The sequence below is a fragment of the Pagrus pagrus genome (genome assembly GCF_965226575.1).
Source record: "Pagrus pagrus genome assembly, chromosome: 2".
In the NCBI taxonomy this organism is placed as follows: Eukaryota; Metazoa; Chordata; class Actinopteri; order Spariformes; family Sparidae; genus Pagrus; species Pagrus pagrus.
In genome coordinates this window covers 23,405,700-23,422,702 of record NC_140186.1, presented here as the reverse complement: position 1 = coordinate 23,422,702, position 17,003 = coordinate 23,405,700, and the positions used below count along the sequence as shown (strand labels likewise).

Sequence of the window (17,003 nt, the reverse complement as noted above, 5' to 3'; positions counted from 1 at the left end):
GTCTAACAGTAAAAATCAACTAAACAGTAAAAATCATTCTTTTGCATTAATGAATGAGTAATAATAATCTAACACTACTATCATATTCTTGATTATACATATACATGCAGGGGTTCTTCCTGTATTGGAGTATTTTTACAGTGTGGCTTTACTGCTCCTACTAAGATCTGAATACTTCCTCTAACCCTTCTCAAACCTGTCAACTTTCTCTTCTTTGTCTGAGTACATTTTATATATTTGTAGTTTGAATTGTTGGTCAGAAAAAAACAAAAACAATTTAACATCTAACATTGAATTCCAGGACCTTGCGATGCTCCTTTTCTGACATTTTATAGATCAAAACATACTTGTCAGGTGCACTGATAATGAAAACAGTCATTAGTTGAAGCCCTAACTTACAGACAGATCTGACAGCAGAGACTCATCATTGCTTTAAATAAGAAAAAGCTAAAAACTCATTACAACACTATATTTGAAGTTAGCTGTAATTAAGTGCCTCTTTGTTTCCTCACACACATTTTCAGCAGACAAACTCTCTGGTTTTGGGTCAGCACTCAGAGCTTCTTACAAAAAGGCCCAGCATCTCCCTCCCCCCCGTGTCCCCCCGAAAACGCTGCACAGAATAATGAGCAGTAAACAAGGAGAGGCGAGTGGAGGAGAGGGGAGGAGGGAGAACAGGGGGGTGTCCAACTTCAACTGTGGGGGTGACAAAAGAGGGGGGTGTCTCCACAGCGACCGAGTCGAGCTGTTTGGGTCACATGGCCCGGGTTTCTATTGAATCCCAGTGAGAAGAGGCTTGAAGCTCAGCCTTTAGTCCATGTTATGGAAGCCCATGGCAGCAACATGAGTGGAGCCCAACAGGACCGAGCAATGACGGCAGACGGCCTCCACCTGAACGGGACGGCAGCTTTGGGTCTACATGACCAGGAGATGAACTCAGCTCAGTTGGGTGTGTTGGACTCTTTACTATCAGTTTCATTGGACTGTCATCATGAAGTTTAACTGGATGAATGATGTTTCAGTGTTTGTTCTGAGTGACCCTCCTGTGTTTTTTCTTCCTCAACCCAGAGTTCAAAGTGTTTAACATTGTCATCATCACCCTGGCCTTTTGTATCCTCGCCATCACCGGCCTGTACTGCATCACTGTCTGCTACAACCGCAGCAGGTAAGGATCACATGTTAGACATGACATTTAAAGTCCCCCTCCTGTCAAAAATGTGTTTTTCTTCCTGTTCCTACAGTTAAATGTTTGAGCTTCACTGTGTTGAATGACGCATGTGCAGAGTTTGACATTGCCTGCTGAAAGTGTGCATCTGATCTTAAGAGGCGGGCCTACGAGTGTGATTTGTGACATCACAACATTTTGGAAGCCAATCCTGGTCCAATATTTTGGACGCTTATTCTGGTCATACGCTGCCCCCAATGTGTTTTGAGTATTAGTTTCATAAGACAACAATTACAATTGCAACAACAACAATTACAATTACATATTGCACCTTCACAATCATAATACTGTTTTTAAGAGATACTTTCATTCTGCCCCTTTTAGATGTATTATTTGTCTACATAAAAATGTTATCAATATGGCCTTTAAAGCTGCAGTAAATCCAATGTCATTAGTGCAATTACTGTCATCTTCTTCACCAGGCAGTCAAAGAGAGCCCACGTGTATGAGAGTGCAGTGACCCAAGGCGAGTCACTGGACCCTGTGGCGGTCAAAGCGGTGAAGAGGTCGACCAGCTTCATCAACCCTCTGGCCTTCTTTAGGAAACCGGAGGCAGCAAAGGACAACTCCAGGATCTATTACATCTACAGTAACCCTCTGCCTGTGGGACTGAAGGAGGAAGAGGAGGAGGGGAGGACCAAAACCCTGCAGGGACCAGAGGAGCAAACTGCACTGTCGCTGCCACTGTCGTTTCAGGAGTACGCCAAGGATCCTAACAGTGGTGTCGTCCTGGACCCTCCGATTTTTTACATGCAGCTCTGAAGCCGGGGAGGGAGGGAGGAGTTGTCTGAATGCCACAAGAGGGGCTAGAGAGAGAGAGAGGTTGGATTCTGAAAGGTCTGAGGTTTGACACATGCTGCTGTGTCTATCAAAAGTTATGTCACCATGTACCATGTAGGGGCTCTGTTGAATTTCTATGTTGTGTTCGGTCGTCAGTTATGTTCTCTAAAGGTAGTTACTTACTTAGTTACTTAACACTCTGGTCACAATCAGTGCAATCAGTCTGTCAGAGGAGATATCATAATCAATGCGATCACAGTTTTCAGCAATTTAACATGCAAACATGCAGGACCATTGTTAAATGAGTTGTTTACATGTGGGTTTTATTAATCAGAGGTTCCATAAGGACAAACATGCTGTTTATCTGTCAATCATTCCACTGACTGACACAAAGAGGCATACTGTGTTTCTCTGGTATTATAGATCAAATCAATCTAAAAAGATTAAAGGCTGTGATGTCTTTTCACATCGTACTGAGAAGTCATGGAAGTATGAGGAAACATGTCAGAGATATCAAAGGTGTTGGCCAGTGGTGCTGACAGAATGGGAGTATGACGGAAACAAAAACATTCAGAAGAAAAGCAACATTATAAGATAAAAAAGCGGAGACATTTTTCTTGGCCCATACTAGGGACTAAAACCAATTTCCTTCAATATGACTTCAATCTTGTCTCATGAGTCCCTGTTGTAGCCCTTTCAAACCCTAATATACGCCTTCATAACATGTAACTCTTAAAGCATTATTTTTTAAGCAGATTTTTTAGTCTTGCTGCCTAATTCAGAAAGCATCGAAGTGTATCAGAGGTTACATTAGGACAAACATGCTGTTTTCTGTCAATCATTCCACTGACTGACACAAAGAGGCACACATAAGAAACGAGGTTTACTGTGTTTCTCTGGTGTTGCTGGCAAATTAATCTAAAAAGACATGCAGAGTTATTACAGGCCATGATGACTTTTCACATTGTACTGAGAAGCTATAGAAGTATGAGGAAACATGTCAAAGATACCAAGGGTGTTGGCCAGTGGTGCTGACAGAATGGGAATATGATGCAAACAAAAACATTCAGAAGAAAAGAAACTCATAAAGCGGAAACATCTACACAATTACACACTTACTCCAAGTATGCAGCGTCCTTCCTTTAACATCATGAAGGAGAAACAATGATTCATTCAGCAGAACAAATCATCAAACACTGATGCTTTGGGCTGGTGGCCAGTTCGACCTACCAACCGAAAGCATCGGTATTTGAGGAGTTGGGACCGTGACTCATCAACTATCGTCCAAATTCAAACCTCTGAAGGAGATCTGTGGAACTTGTGTTGTGATAGAAGCCGGTCGTATGTTAACTGACTGCCTTTCTAAACTCACATTATCTACTGTGCACGTCACATCCTTTGGACTGTCACGGAAAATCTGACCTGAGTCGTTTACAAAGAAATCTCCCTTGAAAGGGGCAGTTCAATTCAGTTTAGTTATAATCAGCCTGTAAAAGCTGTTGTTTATCATCCTCTGAAAAATTAAACCAGATGATGTCACGAGGTTTATCTCAGCAAAGGCTTGAAGACTACGACTTTAGAACAGAAAGCCTACATTAACAACTGGTGTGGTAAGTTTGAAAGAGGTATCTTGACCATTCTTTGTTTTAATCCGTCTCTTGTGAGTCCTTGTTGTAGCCCTTTAAAAACCTAAGATACACCTTCATAACATATATCTCTTCAAGCTGATTTTTTAGTCTTGCTGCCTAATTCATTATCTGAGAAAGCAACAAAGTGTATCTTATATCGGACCATTCAACTTCATTAGATTCTACTTTAGTAAAGTACCTGTCCTGTCATTACTAACAGTTTCAGCCAAAAGAAAGTGTACGTTTATGTCCCTAAAAGATAAATACAGGACTATAAGGTACCTTTTGGTGTTCTTGATCAATAGCAGGGCTATGGAGCATTGTTTTTATTAGTGAGCCCACATTTTTTCACGTTAACATGATCCATATCGCTGCAACGTTTTCCGATGTTCCACTGATTGACAGACGGTGGAGTAACACGCTTATTAGTACAGACACAAAGATAAATTCAAGCTACCAAACATGGATATAAACAATACAGGATATGTTTTGAAATGGCTTTGCAAATGTGTTAAAAGTTACAATGCATTGCATTAAACATGTTTTTAAGACCTCAAGGATACCCACACTTGCATATGAGCGAGGAACACTAAATGTAAACAAGGATTTTAAAGGTGCAGGATCATACTACTAGTTCTTTAGAGGCCTAATAATCATGTATCTGTCTAAAGCCGTGTGTATTTTGTGGATTTCTTCTGTAAATGCACATTAGGATAGAGTTTAAATACTGTATATACTGTTTGATATTTTTTTTCACTTTCCACAGTACTTTATTGTCTACATTTTAAGGAATTTCTTCCACATTCTGGTTTACAGTTCTTACAAAACTCCACTGGACAACCTAAAAAAATGCCGGTTTGACAGGCTGAACATCATTTGTCATCATTTGAGAAAGCTGACACCAGCTAGTAAACACAGGAAAGTCCTGATTTTTTTTAATGATCTTTAATAAAACTGCAGGTACGATGTGATTTACAAAAGAAGCAGAGCATGAGACACAGAGAAAGATGAGAAAAATACAAACGATTATCACTGCAGAGCAATCGATCGTTCAGTACTTCTGGGAAAAAGGGTCGGACTGCACGAGAGTCGGTCCTCAGACGATCGGCTGGGTCTCTCTCATCAGCCACTCCAGTGCGTCCTTCCTGCCCTGCCTCTCCAGCTCTGCTCCGACCACCTCCCGGCACTTCCTGTGGTACTCGTTCACCCAGCCCAGCTGCAGGACAGAAGGGAGAGGCCGTCAAACCATGAAGAGACGGTGTTCAAGTAGTGCATAATGAAATAGAAATAGCTGGGAATATTATCAAGCTTTCAATTTACGTAGTTTGTGACTTTAATATAGGTCATGTTAAGATAATGTTTCCTATTTTCTCACATTTCTTCTACAGCTCTTGTGATGTAGGCTTCGTTTAATGTCTTGTATTTGAAGTTTGCATTACATTTACAATAAAAAAGGAAGTTTTGAGTTTTGAATTTCATGTGTTTGAATTCTTTAATTATTAAAAACAGCCACGCTGGATATTCCTCACCTCCTTCTGAGTGAGCAGCTCGGTGTTCATCATCTTGACTTGGATAGGAACCAGAGTGAGGGGATCAAATGTCAGACTACCTCTGTTTCTGTAGTTGTACTGAACACAAACAGAGAGAACATAAACATTACTGATAAGCAGAACAACCGTTTCCTCTAGTGTTAAACATCTGAGTGTGAACAGCACTCCACTATGTTTAGGACCTACTTTGGGCTTAGCTGGTACCACAAGGACCACGTTTTCAATACGAATACCAAAAGATCCATCTTCATAGTACCCAGGTTCTGGAAAAAAAGGAAGAGAATGAGAATAAAGACAAAATGATAGATTTTATGGAAACAGTGTATTTGTGTTGAGGTGTTTTTAACTTCTGCAAACGTTAGAATCACATCACATGACTGCATGATGTGACAAAGAAAGAACAGTCAGTGTTTCCTCTACAATCAGTCAGGAGTGGTGGACCACCACAGTAAGAACATCAGCATCCCAGCTGGATAAAATGGGAAATTGAATACTATTAGCAAAGAAGTAACCCTTTATTCATGATCCACTAACTAAACTATAAACAAAAGAGCAGCATTCACTTATAGCACTAGAACCAAAACTAACTGACACGCAACACTTATTTCTGGTGTATAAGGAGGGCCCCTATCTGCTGATCACACATACGATTTGGTAGAAGGTGTCTCCACTGAAACCGTTGTTTACCTACGGTACAAGCACACCTGGCATGCGGAACTCTCTTGTGCTGCACGATGTTTTTGTAGCAGCTTGTAGACGCAAATAAAAGTTTCAATCAAGGTAACACATTTTAAACACTTTCTTTTATCCGTGTTCGGCTTCCTTAACAATCGATTATCATTATTTATTATCATTAATAATTTATGAAGTGTGTTGGATGATCGTTCCATTAGAAAACTGTTTAAACTCCTGACTCCATCTGCGTTTGATGCAGAATCAGGGTAGTCGGTCAATACATTTTTAAATGGTTAATTTCTTAACGGCAATTAATTAATAACATTCACGGGCTAAAGTACAAATCCAGCCCTCCCTGCCCTGTGCCATACCATCACTGACGATCATGCCGGACTCCAGAGGTTCATCAGCGAAGGTTTTGTAGCTGATGCCGCAGGGCCCCTCATGGACGTTGAGGAAGCAGCCCACGCCGTGGCCCGTACCGTGAAGATAGTCCAGCCCAGAATCCCACAGAGCTGCGCGGGCAAACGAATCCAACAGGTGGCCTGAGGAGGGAACACAGGGTGAGAGCTAGGGATCATACTCTGTTTGGAGTGATACACTGAAGAGTCATCAGTGTTTTTCATCACTTTTGTTCCTCGTGTGATGAAGCGAGACGTGGTGATGATTTACTTTGATTATCTTCATCAGATGTAATATCTTACAAACCACTCCTCAGATTTTATGACAGATTTAACTTTGTGACATGCTGTATCTTGATCACATGTTTTAAGTGTTTTATAAAAATGATTGGCCTTAAGGAAATACTATAATAAAGGTCGAGTTGTGTAATTATATAAGCTTGAAGTTTATTGGAGCACAGTGTCTCTCTCTTATCTAAACGTTTGTGCTTGAGTCTTCACTATTTATTTCATTTTTTGGTTTTAGTTTTTTAATTCAGTTTAGTTTCAGAGTAATTTTGCCTCATTTCGGTTTAGTTTTCAAAACATGTTTAGTCGTTAGTCTTTTTAATATAACATAATCTGGTGGATATTTGTCAAGGGCATGATTTCAGAAGTAAGTAGAGTGTTGGAATACAAACAGAACTCCAGTCATGCAGACGTCCCAGTCTCAGTTAACACATGCACCAGTGCCTCTTCATGCTTGTGTTGACATATTTGACCAAACTGAAGGATGCAAAAACTGAAGATATTGTGGCAGTTGCTTGTATTTTTTTCCCCTTGAAGTCTAGGTGTTATTTTTACTTCAGTTAACTAAAATGTATTTTCATACCTCGTTTTAGTTAACTTACTTTGGCCTTTCCTTGAGCTTGACAAAACAGATTTCTGTTTATACAGGATTAGTTACTGATTCGTCAAAAGGTGGCCTGCATTATTCTTGAGCTACTACATGTTCACTGTTGACTAGATTTTTGACTCAGAGGAAAAGAGAAAGACATACTGTGTATCTGAAAGAGTCATTTGAGCCTCACTGTTTGTTTTGTGAACATGTTTGAATTTAAAAATGCATTGTTTAATGCTAGAAAACACTATATACAATGTCAAGTGTCGTGTCAGAGTAGACGACAGCACCTTTCGTTCCATTGGGGAAAACAGCAGCACTGACAGCTATGTGTCCTTTGAGCACATAGGTAAAGCATTCCTAGAGGGAAAAAGAGAGAGCACACAATACTAAGTAAAATAAACTAAATTTAAATAAAAATCATGGTGGGGATGAATGAATGAATTCAGTCGATGTTTAACAACAGTTGAATGATTCTCAGTTCAGTTCTGACAAGTTAAAAATACAAATTATCCCAATCAATTCAACCCTACCTGGAGATAAGACATGTAGACAGTGAAAATAGAACATCAGCAAATACACAGATGTACCTTCTCGAAAGCAGATGGTGACCCAAAGTGCATGGTGCGTGTGACGTCTGTGGTTCCATCACTGCCAGAGACACAAGATGGATGCAGATGTTTAATGTGTAATGCACAAAAAAACATCTCCTATTAGGTATACCTGTTTCATGGTATGACAGTTGATGGTTATCATGCCATGTACATTTACTCATCTTTGGGACTGAATTCTACAGTATTATATATAGGGCATGTTAGTTTTTTAAATTGTAATAAAGCATTTGTTCAACCAAAAGAAACTCTTCTGTTTTCATTCTTTTATGGGTCGTTGTAATTGAGAATAATAATCGTGCAACACCATTTACTGTAATACTGTGATATGACGGTACTCATGTTGTCCGTGTTCTTGGTATTAACAGGACTGTAGGTGAAACGTTTAAGTCATACCAATACAAGACATTACAAGTTAGCCTAAATGCAATTGGTGTGTGTAATAAGTATCTTGTTTACACGTATTGAGCTCCTGAGTCAATTAGGTAAACTTCATTCATGGAGAGGGTTCTGTTGGTTTCAGGCAGTGGTCTAAAGAAAAAGAAAACAAAAGTGTTGGTTAAAAGACTTGGTCTAAAACTGCAAATACAGTTACACAAATGTAACACTCCTGAATCTGTTTCATTAACCAACTGACCTGTAATGTATGATCGCTCCGTTTGGACCAACGCTGGAGATTGTGGGGAAACTAAGACCAACAAAATCTTTCTGTTGACTGAAAGAGACACGGGGAACAGTCACACACAAGAATGCACACACTTAAATTCAATGTTAACCTGTTACATGGGAAATACTCTTGTGAGAGCTTCTTTTAAACACAAAAAGTAAAAAGGCTGTGCACAGAGAGCATAAAACATCTTGAAATGGAACAGAGAATTTTCATTTTAATCTTCAGTGCTACACTTCCATGTCCAGGAGAGGGGGGTATAACTCCAGAGCAGTCGCTGACAACACAGCTCAGACAGCATTTCTTTTCAAACAGTCTTTCAGGCATCAATGCTAACATGGGGTTAAACAGCATGTGCTCATCAACCCAACAAGGAAAACTAATGTGTTATTAAAAAAATTCTTTGGGGAAAAAAAAAAACCCCCACCTGCGTAATTCTTCCGCCTTATCAGCAGCAGAGATCTCCGTCACGTTGCCTTTTGGAATCTATAAAGCAATAATTGAGCAGCCAGTCATGCAGGAAGAGTTGAAACAACACTGACATATTCTACAGCTCATGTGCAAGCAGATCGGCAATGTTAAACTATTTGAGACTCGTTTCCTATATAACAACAACAACAATAAATTGCTAGGTAATTGCATTGGTCTAAATAACAGCCTTGTTTCATTTAAAGTGAAAACCCTGTGATACAGACTTGAGGAATCTGTTCTTTCTTACTATGGAATGACCTCAAAAAAATAATTAGATTACCTCCTTTTCCAACCAAGCAAAGAGTTCACAGAGGGCAACTGCATCCTTGATCTGTTGGGGAAAAGTTCAGGAGATGTAAAACATTTTCTGTGATGGAAAAAAACAGTTTATTAAGATGTCATAAAGTCAGTAATTAGGAGATGAACGCTAGATTTTAAAGCGGTCCAAAGGTTCTTACATGGGCCATTTTCATGCCTTGAATCTCAGTGGCGTTCTTCACAGCCTTGGCGAGGCAGAGTGGAGTGTAGGGAATCGGAGTCCTGTGGGCCTGAGATAGATAAAGGGGGAAAGATGTATAGTTTAAAAAGGGAGCTGATTTTACCTTACAATCAATTAAATGGTAAAATATGTTAAAATTAGTTAAGTGTCAAAGCCCTGCAGGGAATTAATGCTGATCACCTAAATGGCTGACTCCAAAAGAAGGCCAGCTGTATTGTTAAGGACCCCACTCACCCCGGACATTACCTGTTCTCCCCCCTTCCCTCTGGGAAGAGATACAGATCTATCAGATCTAGAACAAACAGACTGAAGAACAGTTTCTTCCCACAAGCAGTGAAATGCACAATCACCCACCCACCCCCCACCCCCGTGAAATCGACAAACTTGTTTATTTCTGTTGTCATTTCAAGCTGAAACTATAGTGTTTAAAGAGCTACAGTGAAACACTGTGCTGTGAGCTATCTGATGATTCTGTTGTGCTTGGTTTAGGTACAGTGTTGCTTTGCTAGCATCTTTGATATCTACCCAAAGCGACATCTCACCACCGGTCAGACTAACTGCTAGTTTTGGGTAAATTCAAGAGGTCATTTTCTTTAGTCTGTGGCCTAACAAGTACATTAGGTCTCTCTCTACACTCATCATAAGTGAAAGTGGAAACATTTGATTTAAAAACAAAAAACAAGTAGGAGACATGCGGAAATTAAACCAAGAACAGGAAAAAAACTCTCAGAAAGTGTGAAGTATGAGGATGTAGATAATGAGATCTGATCGTAGCTCAAGTTATGAACCAGGAAAATAAAATAAAGATACAGTCCAGGGGTTTGATGTAATCGGTTGTAAACACTGGAGACAATAGCCCTTTTCACACAGAACCGCTGCATTATCGCCACAGCGGCGGTTCGCTGATTCTCCGCCGTTGTTTGTTCACACAGAACCAAGCAGCTCCGGCGTAAAGACGCACCAGCGTGTTATTCACACAGAGGAGGATGGGAGAATTAGCGCAGGATGCCCGCACTCAAAGGGCAATGTGAATGGGGCTAGTGAAATTACCAAAATGGAAACAATTAATCGGTACGATGGTGCCCTCTCACCTTGGGGATGACCTGTGTGAGAGCACAACTGGCCTTGTCACAGATCCACACTTTGTCCTTGGGGCCCTGTGCAGCGCAGATGGCCTGGAGCTCGGTGTAGACCGACTCGTACGGGAACGTCTGGACGCTGAGCTCGGGCTTGCTGGGGGAGTCGAGCTGCAGATGGTCTCTCAAGGCGGGATCAGAGAGACGCTTCAGGTCCACAAAAAGCCTGCAGAGAGGAAGGGGAAGTTCAGAGGAGAATGAACAAGACTTTTAAAATATATTTTTTGATTCCTGACTTTTTGCAGTCCTTCTCTTCTTTATTGTGTTCATAATGTAGCTAAATTCCTTGTATGAAAACCCACTAAAGCTTTTAGAGTGTCTGCAAGTTTAGATAAACTAAATGTTAAGATGTCAAAGTTTGAATTAACCTAAAAAAAATATAAATAAAAAGGATGATTTGAATATTAAACAGACTACACACAGTCTTTAAAATATTACCTTCAAAAAGCAGCAGAATCTTGCAATTCCACTTAATTAAAAGCAGAGCACTATCTCACAATTGATCATCACCATTTATTTTTGTAGCATTAAGCTATTTAACAGGGCATTAACATATCATTATTTTTAATATTCTAGACTCTACATTTACAATATTTCTTACAAAATGACTGAAAAAACTTATCGATTACTAACATACTGGGAACTAATTTTCTGTTTGTTGCAGCTCCAGTAATTAATCATGTCACAAATCAAATCGCCTCAGTCGGCTTCACAATCTGTACAGTGTACAACACCCACTGTCCTTAGACCCTCAATTTGAGTAGGGAAAAACTCCCAAAAAAACCTTTTAGCAGGGAAAGAAACCCCAGGAAGAGGACAGATGTGGACAATTGATGAATCTAGCCAATATGTTGCTGCATTGTGTTATAACCCATTACCTTATTGTGTTCATTCCCACGATGGCATATGCGAAAAAAACTGGGTTGTACTCAATGTCTGCACCACGGAGGTTAAAAAGCCCTGTGAAAATAAAAACAACAGAACATCTCATTTGATTAACATTCAATCAGATTAAAGATATAAACTGTTTCATCCATAATCATGTCAGTAGGCACTTAAAGGGGCTCTGTGGAACTTGTGCTGTGCTAGAAGTTGAAACACACAAGAATGTGGTCAAAGTCACATCCTTTGGTCTGTCGCGGAGAGTCCGACCCGAGTCCTTCAAAAAGAAATCCACACTCCAGCAGCATTAAACAACTTAAACTCCACAGGCTTGTAGAGGCAACCAAGAGAGACGGGGTAGGTCTCATGTTTCACGTCATATTACAGTCACATATGGCCAATAAAAAAAACGATTGATACATGTAAATTACTACAAATTGTATAGAGCCCCTTTGAGTATCTTTCCTTTTTTGAGTCATCTATGCTAACAAGGAAACAGTGTTGAGACCTTAAAATAACAATATGTTTGGTGTTAAATATCAGTGTTATTATTGGACTGTCACTCATCCTTTGCGGATGCCTGAGCAAATCCCCTTCAATTGAACGCCCATCAAAACCCTCTAGTCTGAATGCTACCTGATGACAATCAAAATCAGCATTACTCTAATTAACACAAACTCTCAGACCAAACAATCAGAGTCGAGAGCTCATTAGGCACGCTGAACGAGGTGCTCCAACAGGCATGAAGAGGGACACCCGTGCATCCCGGGGTCCTTGGATCGTGATCATGTATTAAAACGGACTTATGTAACAGGAGTCATGTTGGGTATGGCAACAGCATTGACGAAAAACTCGTATTCTATACATCAACAAATCAGGCTTTTTCACCCTTTGTTTTTCTGGGCTACTTACAAAGGAATAAAGTATAATTAGCTTGTTATGTACTTATTAATGTACTTGAGTTTTGCTAAACTCATTCTCTTTTTCACAGAACATTTACTGTCTGCCATGTACATCGATGGTTACAGTAAAGCATCTCAACACTTCCATTAATGAGTGCAAGCTCCTGCCTGGAAGTGTTAATTGCCCCAATGTGAATTACTGTGAAATGAATCATACACGCAATCTCGTCCAACGCCGTGGCAACAAACCAGGTGATTTTCCTCTCAGTCATCTTGGCACGCAGCACTGTGATCTTGTCTTGCCAGGTCATACCTGAAAAAAAAACAGCAATGCTCATCAGCTTGGCACTGGATTCCTGTTCCCCCCGAAAAAAACCTGTATATCTAGTTACAGTGAACTGAAACCTTCATTTTGTTTATCTTGGAAGCAAAAGATAAGACAGGTTGAAACTAAAGGGATTACATGTAATCCAAAATAAGGGCAACATGTTGTTTCATTTCGTAAGTTATGGAGGGATCTCTAGAAATAACTACTAAAAATAAACATGTTCTTCCAGTAATAACGATGCCAAACCGGCCTTGCTCTTACCGGTGTAGTCTAGTCCCAAGGCGCGGAGCTGTGTGCTGGGTCTTTCTGGGCGGTCCGTCCACACCGCATCGATCAGGTTATCCTGCACTGCCACCAGAGAGTGGCCGGCACCGGACAGTGCCTTGGACATGTTCTTCCACTGATCTGAAACAGGACAAAAATCACATCATATTTTATTAAGAACATGATGACAAGGCTCGGCAGGAAGTAAAAACAGTCTGCATTATCACAGCATGGGTGACCTTCTACATTTTCCAGTCAACATGCAATATACACACGTTATTATTTTTATTATAATAATTATAATTTATTCTCTTATTGTCATGCAAAAAATTGATCATCCCCACTATTCCTGAATCATATCGCAATCTTAATGTCCGTCAAAAATAATGGTAATATAATATTTTGACCATATCCTGCAGCTCTAGATACTATTACAATATGTTGCCCAAGATAAAGAAGGTATCATGATGCTGCGATTCTGTGATATTTGATACATTTCAAGTGAGTCATCTATCACAGATCACAATGTCTGTGTAACTGAAGAAAACATATCCCTACAATGGCAAAAGAGCAGGATTAATGCAATTATTCATTTCATTGTGGGGTCTGTTTCCCACAATTTGACAAAGTGACAGCGGCTGGCAGTCCATGTGGGTCATCATTCCGATGTATAATAGCCATTAACTAACAAAAGGCTGTACTGCCAGAAAGCAGAACAGATCTGTAGTTAAAATGTTGAAGGAAGGATACAACTATGCCTCACTAAAATCACTTCAATCTGTGTAAGTTAAGTTTACACCAAAAGAAGTCATGAAGTTGTGACTCCTCAAAGTCAAATTATCAGTCTTGCAGGTGGAAGCAATACCTTTTATTCCTTTGTCGATATTTTGTCCAACCACTAATGTTAAATGCTTTACTTTGTATATTAATTTTATTTTGTAGATAGTAATTTAAAATTCAAAATGTAAGATTTCTTTGCTATATTGGGTTAGGGTTAGAGTGTGGTGCTCATACTGCTCTCATTGGAATCGTGTGTCCTGCCCTCCCAGTAATATTGATCCCAAGTACAACCTACCAGCAGCGATGATCCAAGGATCTACCCCCACTTTGGAGTTCTCTGGCAGGACGCTGATCAGCCAGTCCTCCTGAGAGGGTGTCTCCTTCAGCCCTAGATATGAGACGGAGAGGTAAAATATGCCTCATTAGTCATACCGTACCGCATGTTTGAGGATTTATTTTCACAGTACAACATAAGTAGGACAATCTGTTGTTGATCCTCAAATTAGGTCAGAACATTCGGACTTCAGCAGTGACACGTCTTATCATCAGTGCTGTGATAACAGTTTGATCCTAAGAGTATTTAGTTATTGTGTTGTGTACAGAGACTAAGCCCAAGTACTCAAAACTAACCGCAACTTTAAATATGAGAAAAAACTATGGCTTAATGGTCAGTATTTGTGTTTATGTTTGTACAAAAAAATCACAACAGAGGGCATTACCCATCTTCATAAGGGTCCAGTTGTTGTCCATCTGCTGACTGGCCTGGAGGAAATATCGCCCATCAGTCCACATGGCAGCGTGCTGCTCTGTGACGATGGCTGTGCCTATGTGTAACGACACACAAGGAAGATTTTTATGCAGGAAATAATTTGATACTGGAATGGTGATACACGTGGTCCAAACCAAGTCGTGTCAGGAGCTGAGTGGTTTACCCGGAACAGTTTATTTATCACACTGTTTTAGATTTTTCCACAGGGGAAAAGAGATCTTGGCTTCTTGTCGAATAAAAAAATAAACTGCATGCACACAAGCAAATCCTACCTGCAGAGCCATTAAATCCGCAGATGAATTCACGCCTGCAGTCACACGGTGCAATGTATTCACTCTGAAAGATATGGGGACAGAGGGGGAGTGAGATCAGCTTCATCAACAATCAACGTGAAGTGGCCATCCACCAGTCAGACATTTTAAATGCCACCTTCGCTGCTCCTCTCACATCGCGTCTTGTGCATGGAGAGGGAAAAGGGAGGAGCAGCGGGCAGAGGGCTACAATTAATTGTGAAGGTCAGACGAGATGATCAGAAGTGAATCAGGACACAAATCAAGTAAAATAAGCAGGAGTAGCAGCTGCTTTACTGTGACCTTATAGTGAACAAATATACATATATTGTGTGTGTGATCTCACTTACCTGGTGTGCATCTCCAGAGGGGACGATGTAAGCCTGTATGGGCTCAGAGAAATATTTACAACTCCTCATGGCCTGGCGAAGCTGCCTGAGCAGCTCTCCTGTGATCTTTGGGGACATGGCTGTGCCTGAATGGAGAAAACAAAATGTAATCCATAAACTTGAAGGCACAATGATTCAAAACAGTGCTACAGTGCCCGTAGAGTGGCTGTCAAAGTTCAGATGAAAGCTGCTGGGAGTCACCACAGTAAATGTGGCGAGTGTCACACCTAGGATCAAGCAACTCCCCTTTCAAACAAAAAAGCATCAAGACGTTTCCTCATCTATAATAATTCAAATCCACCCTGATTATCTGTAGGTTACCTGACTTTTGGGAAGCCATGTTGACTTCAGGTGAGTGGAGCTGCACAGTGACTGACTGTAGCCTACCTGACTATGAACGTGGAGCTCAAAGTCACAGTCCACACCTGGATCTTTAACCAGCTGTAAGATGCTGATTAAGCAACAGGAGTTAAATATTAAAAGAATAGACTGGGTGGCTGTAGATTAGTGACCTAGCCTAATTCCTCTGCTATAATCTCCTAAAACAAAGGCCAGATGATACTGTAAAGTGGGGACTCCACTATCACCATCATCGTATAACGCGGCGCAAAAAACTTCACGAGTCGACCAATCACGTTGCAGCCTTGTTCATCGAGGAGCTCTGCCATTGGCTGAACGGATTGTTGTTTACAAGTTGGCATTACATGAATCAGTCGCCTTCAATATGTAACCTACAAGCTAGCTAACTAGCCATAAAACAGTTATCTATGCTATCCCGGTAGAAAAAAAGCAGAAGGTTTGGTTGTTGTGGACTGGCTTTTTAAAAAAAAATTTTTTTATTCACACATCACTACAGGCCAACCATAACACACAATAAGTAATTCATTCAGTGCGTAGCCGTTGGTTTTATCAGAGGGTGTGGTAGTCACATGCCGGTAGCAAATTTGTAAAGTTGCTTGCTAAATTTACAGATTTCGCAGCGCTAAATAAACGCTGTGCTCTGAGCACTGATAGCGGACAATAGGGCTACAGACACAGGCGTGGGATGACCGACCGTATCCGTCATTTGAAAACAGTCAACATCCCTCCGTGCTCGCTCCCTACCACCGGGAAACGGCACGTTAGCTGCCCCACACCGCCGCTAGCTAACGTCGGAGCTCCCCCGCATGCAGCCGGTGAACCGCTGAATACACACCCGGTGGTCTCGTCTGGGAAATGTGGCTCTCGGGTTATAAAACGAAGCGCTTCTTCGCCAGCCTGGACCTTGTGTTACTTTACCAGACAGGAGGCTGCCATTTACTTGTTGACGTTTGTGGTCACGTGACTGCAGTGTCTTCCAGTAGACGCAGAGGGATCCAGACTCGCCTCCTTTTCTCTCAGTAAGCCACACAATGAAGAGCACAGGGACTCAAAACAACAACACGACTGTAGCCCGTGTGCTGCCACGACACAGCTAGTCTGAAATTACACCACTTTCCATCGAATCGACCATATCTCTTCAAGTAGGAGAAAAAAACACCTTAACATCAGCACCAGTAATGATTTTTATGGAGGCCCATTTGCGCCAGTTAAAGAAAAAAGACCTTTGCCTCGATCAGAACAAAAGATAGCCTCTACACAGACAGATGTTTCCATGGTGAAGTCATAAAGATGAGATAAAAAGACGAAATTATGAGATTAAAAACTGGAATAATGAGATCAAATCAAATCAATACAAATTAGATGTTGAAATGAACTGAAACTTAATTTGACTGTTAACATTAACTGCACTGGCTGTGTAAAACGTCATAGGCCTATTTCATTTTACTAAGAGTGAAAGGGTTAATAAATTGTAATTAATGGCTATATTAATCTAATAAGTAATGAACTAATATTG

General features: G+C 40.6%; 2 protein-coding genes across 4 annotated transcripts; one reads left to right on the top strand and one right to left on the bottom strand.

The window, feature by feature from the left end:
• Window positions 1–748: 748 nt before the first annotated feature.
• On the top strand, window positions 749–4,290 carry LOC311269969 (uncharacterized protein). Its single transcript, XM_084374549.1, has 3 exons — window positions 749–949; window positions 1,069–1,165; window positions 1,648–4,290. Exons 1-3 carry the CDS (start codon window positions 823–825, stop codon window positions 1,985–1,987), a joined length of 564 nt encoding a protein of 187 aa, XP_084230675.1. The 5' UTR covers window positions 749–822; the 3' UTR covers window positions 1,988–4,290.
• Window positions 4,291–4,379: 89 nt separating this feature from the next.
• xpnpep1 (X-prolyl aminopeptidase (aminopeptidase P) 1, soluble) lies at window positions 4,380–16,694 on the bottom strand. 3 transcript variants are annotated; one of them, XM_084374520.1, is made up of 20 exons: window positions 16,406–16,694; window positions 15,089–15,213; window positions 14,721–14,784; window positions 14,399–14,503; window positions 13,975–14,067; window positions 12,897–13,040; window positions 12,525–12,620; window positions 11,402–11,483; window positions 10,479–10,689; window positions 9,347–9,436; window positions 9,169–9,219; window positions 8,845–8,903; window positions 8,388–8,465; window positions 8,210–8,281; window positions 7,730–7,790; window positions 7,430–7,499; window positions 6,230–6,403; window positions 5,370–5,446; window positions 5,163–5,261; window positions 4,380–4,849 (listed from the first exon to the last, which is right to left on the bottom strand). In XM_084374520.1, exons 2-20 carry the CDS (start codon window positions 15,203–15,205, stop codon window positions 4,730–4,732), a joined length of 1,863 nt encoding a protein of 620 aa, XP_084230646.1. In that variant the 5' UTR covers window positions 15,206–15,213; window positions 16,406–16,694; the 3' UTR covers window positions 4,380–4,729. The 3 variants fall into 3 exon arrangements, with proteins under 3 accessions (XP_084230646.1, XP_084230647.1, XP_084230645.1); XM_084374521.1 differs by having other exon boundaries at window positions 16,428–16,694; XM_084374519.1 differs by having other exon boundaries at window positions 16,323–16,693.
• Between the last annotated feature and the right edge of the window lie 309 nt (window positions 16,695–17,003).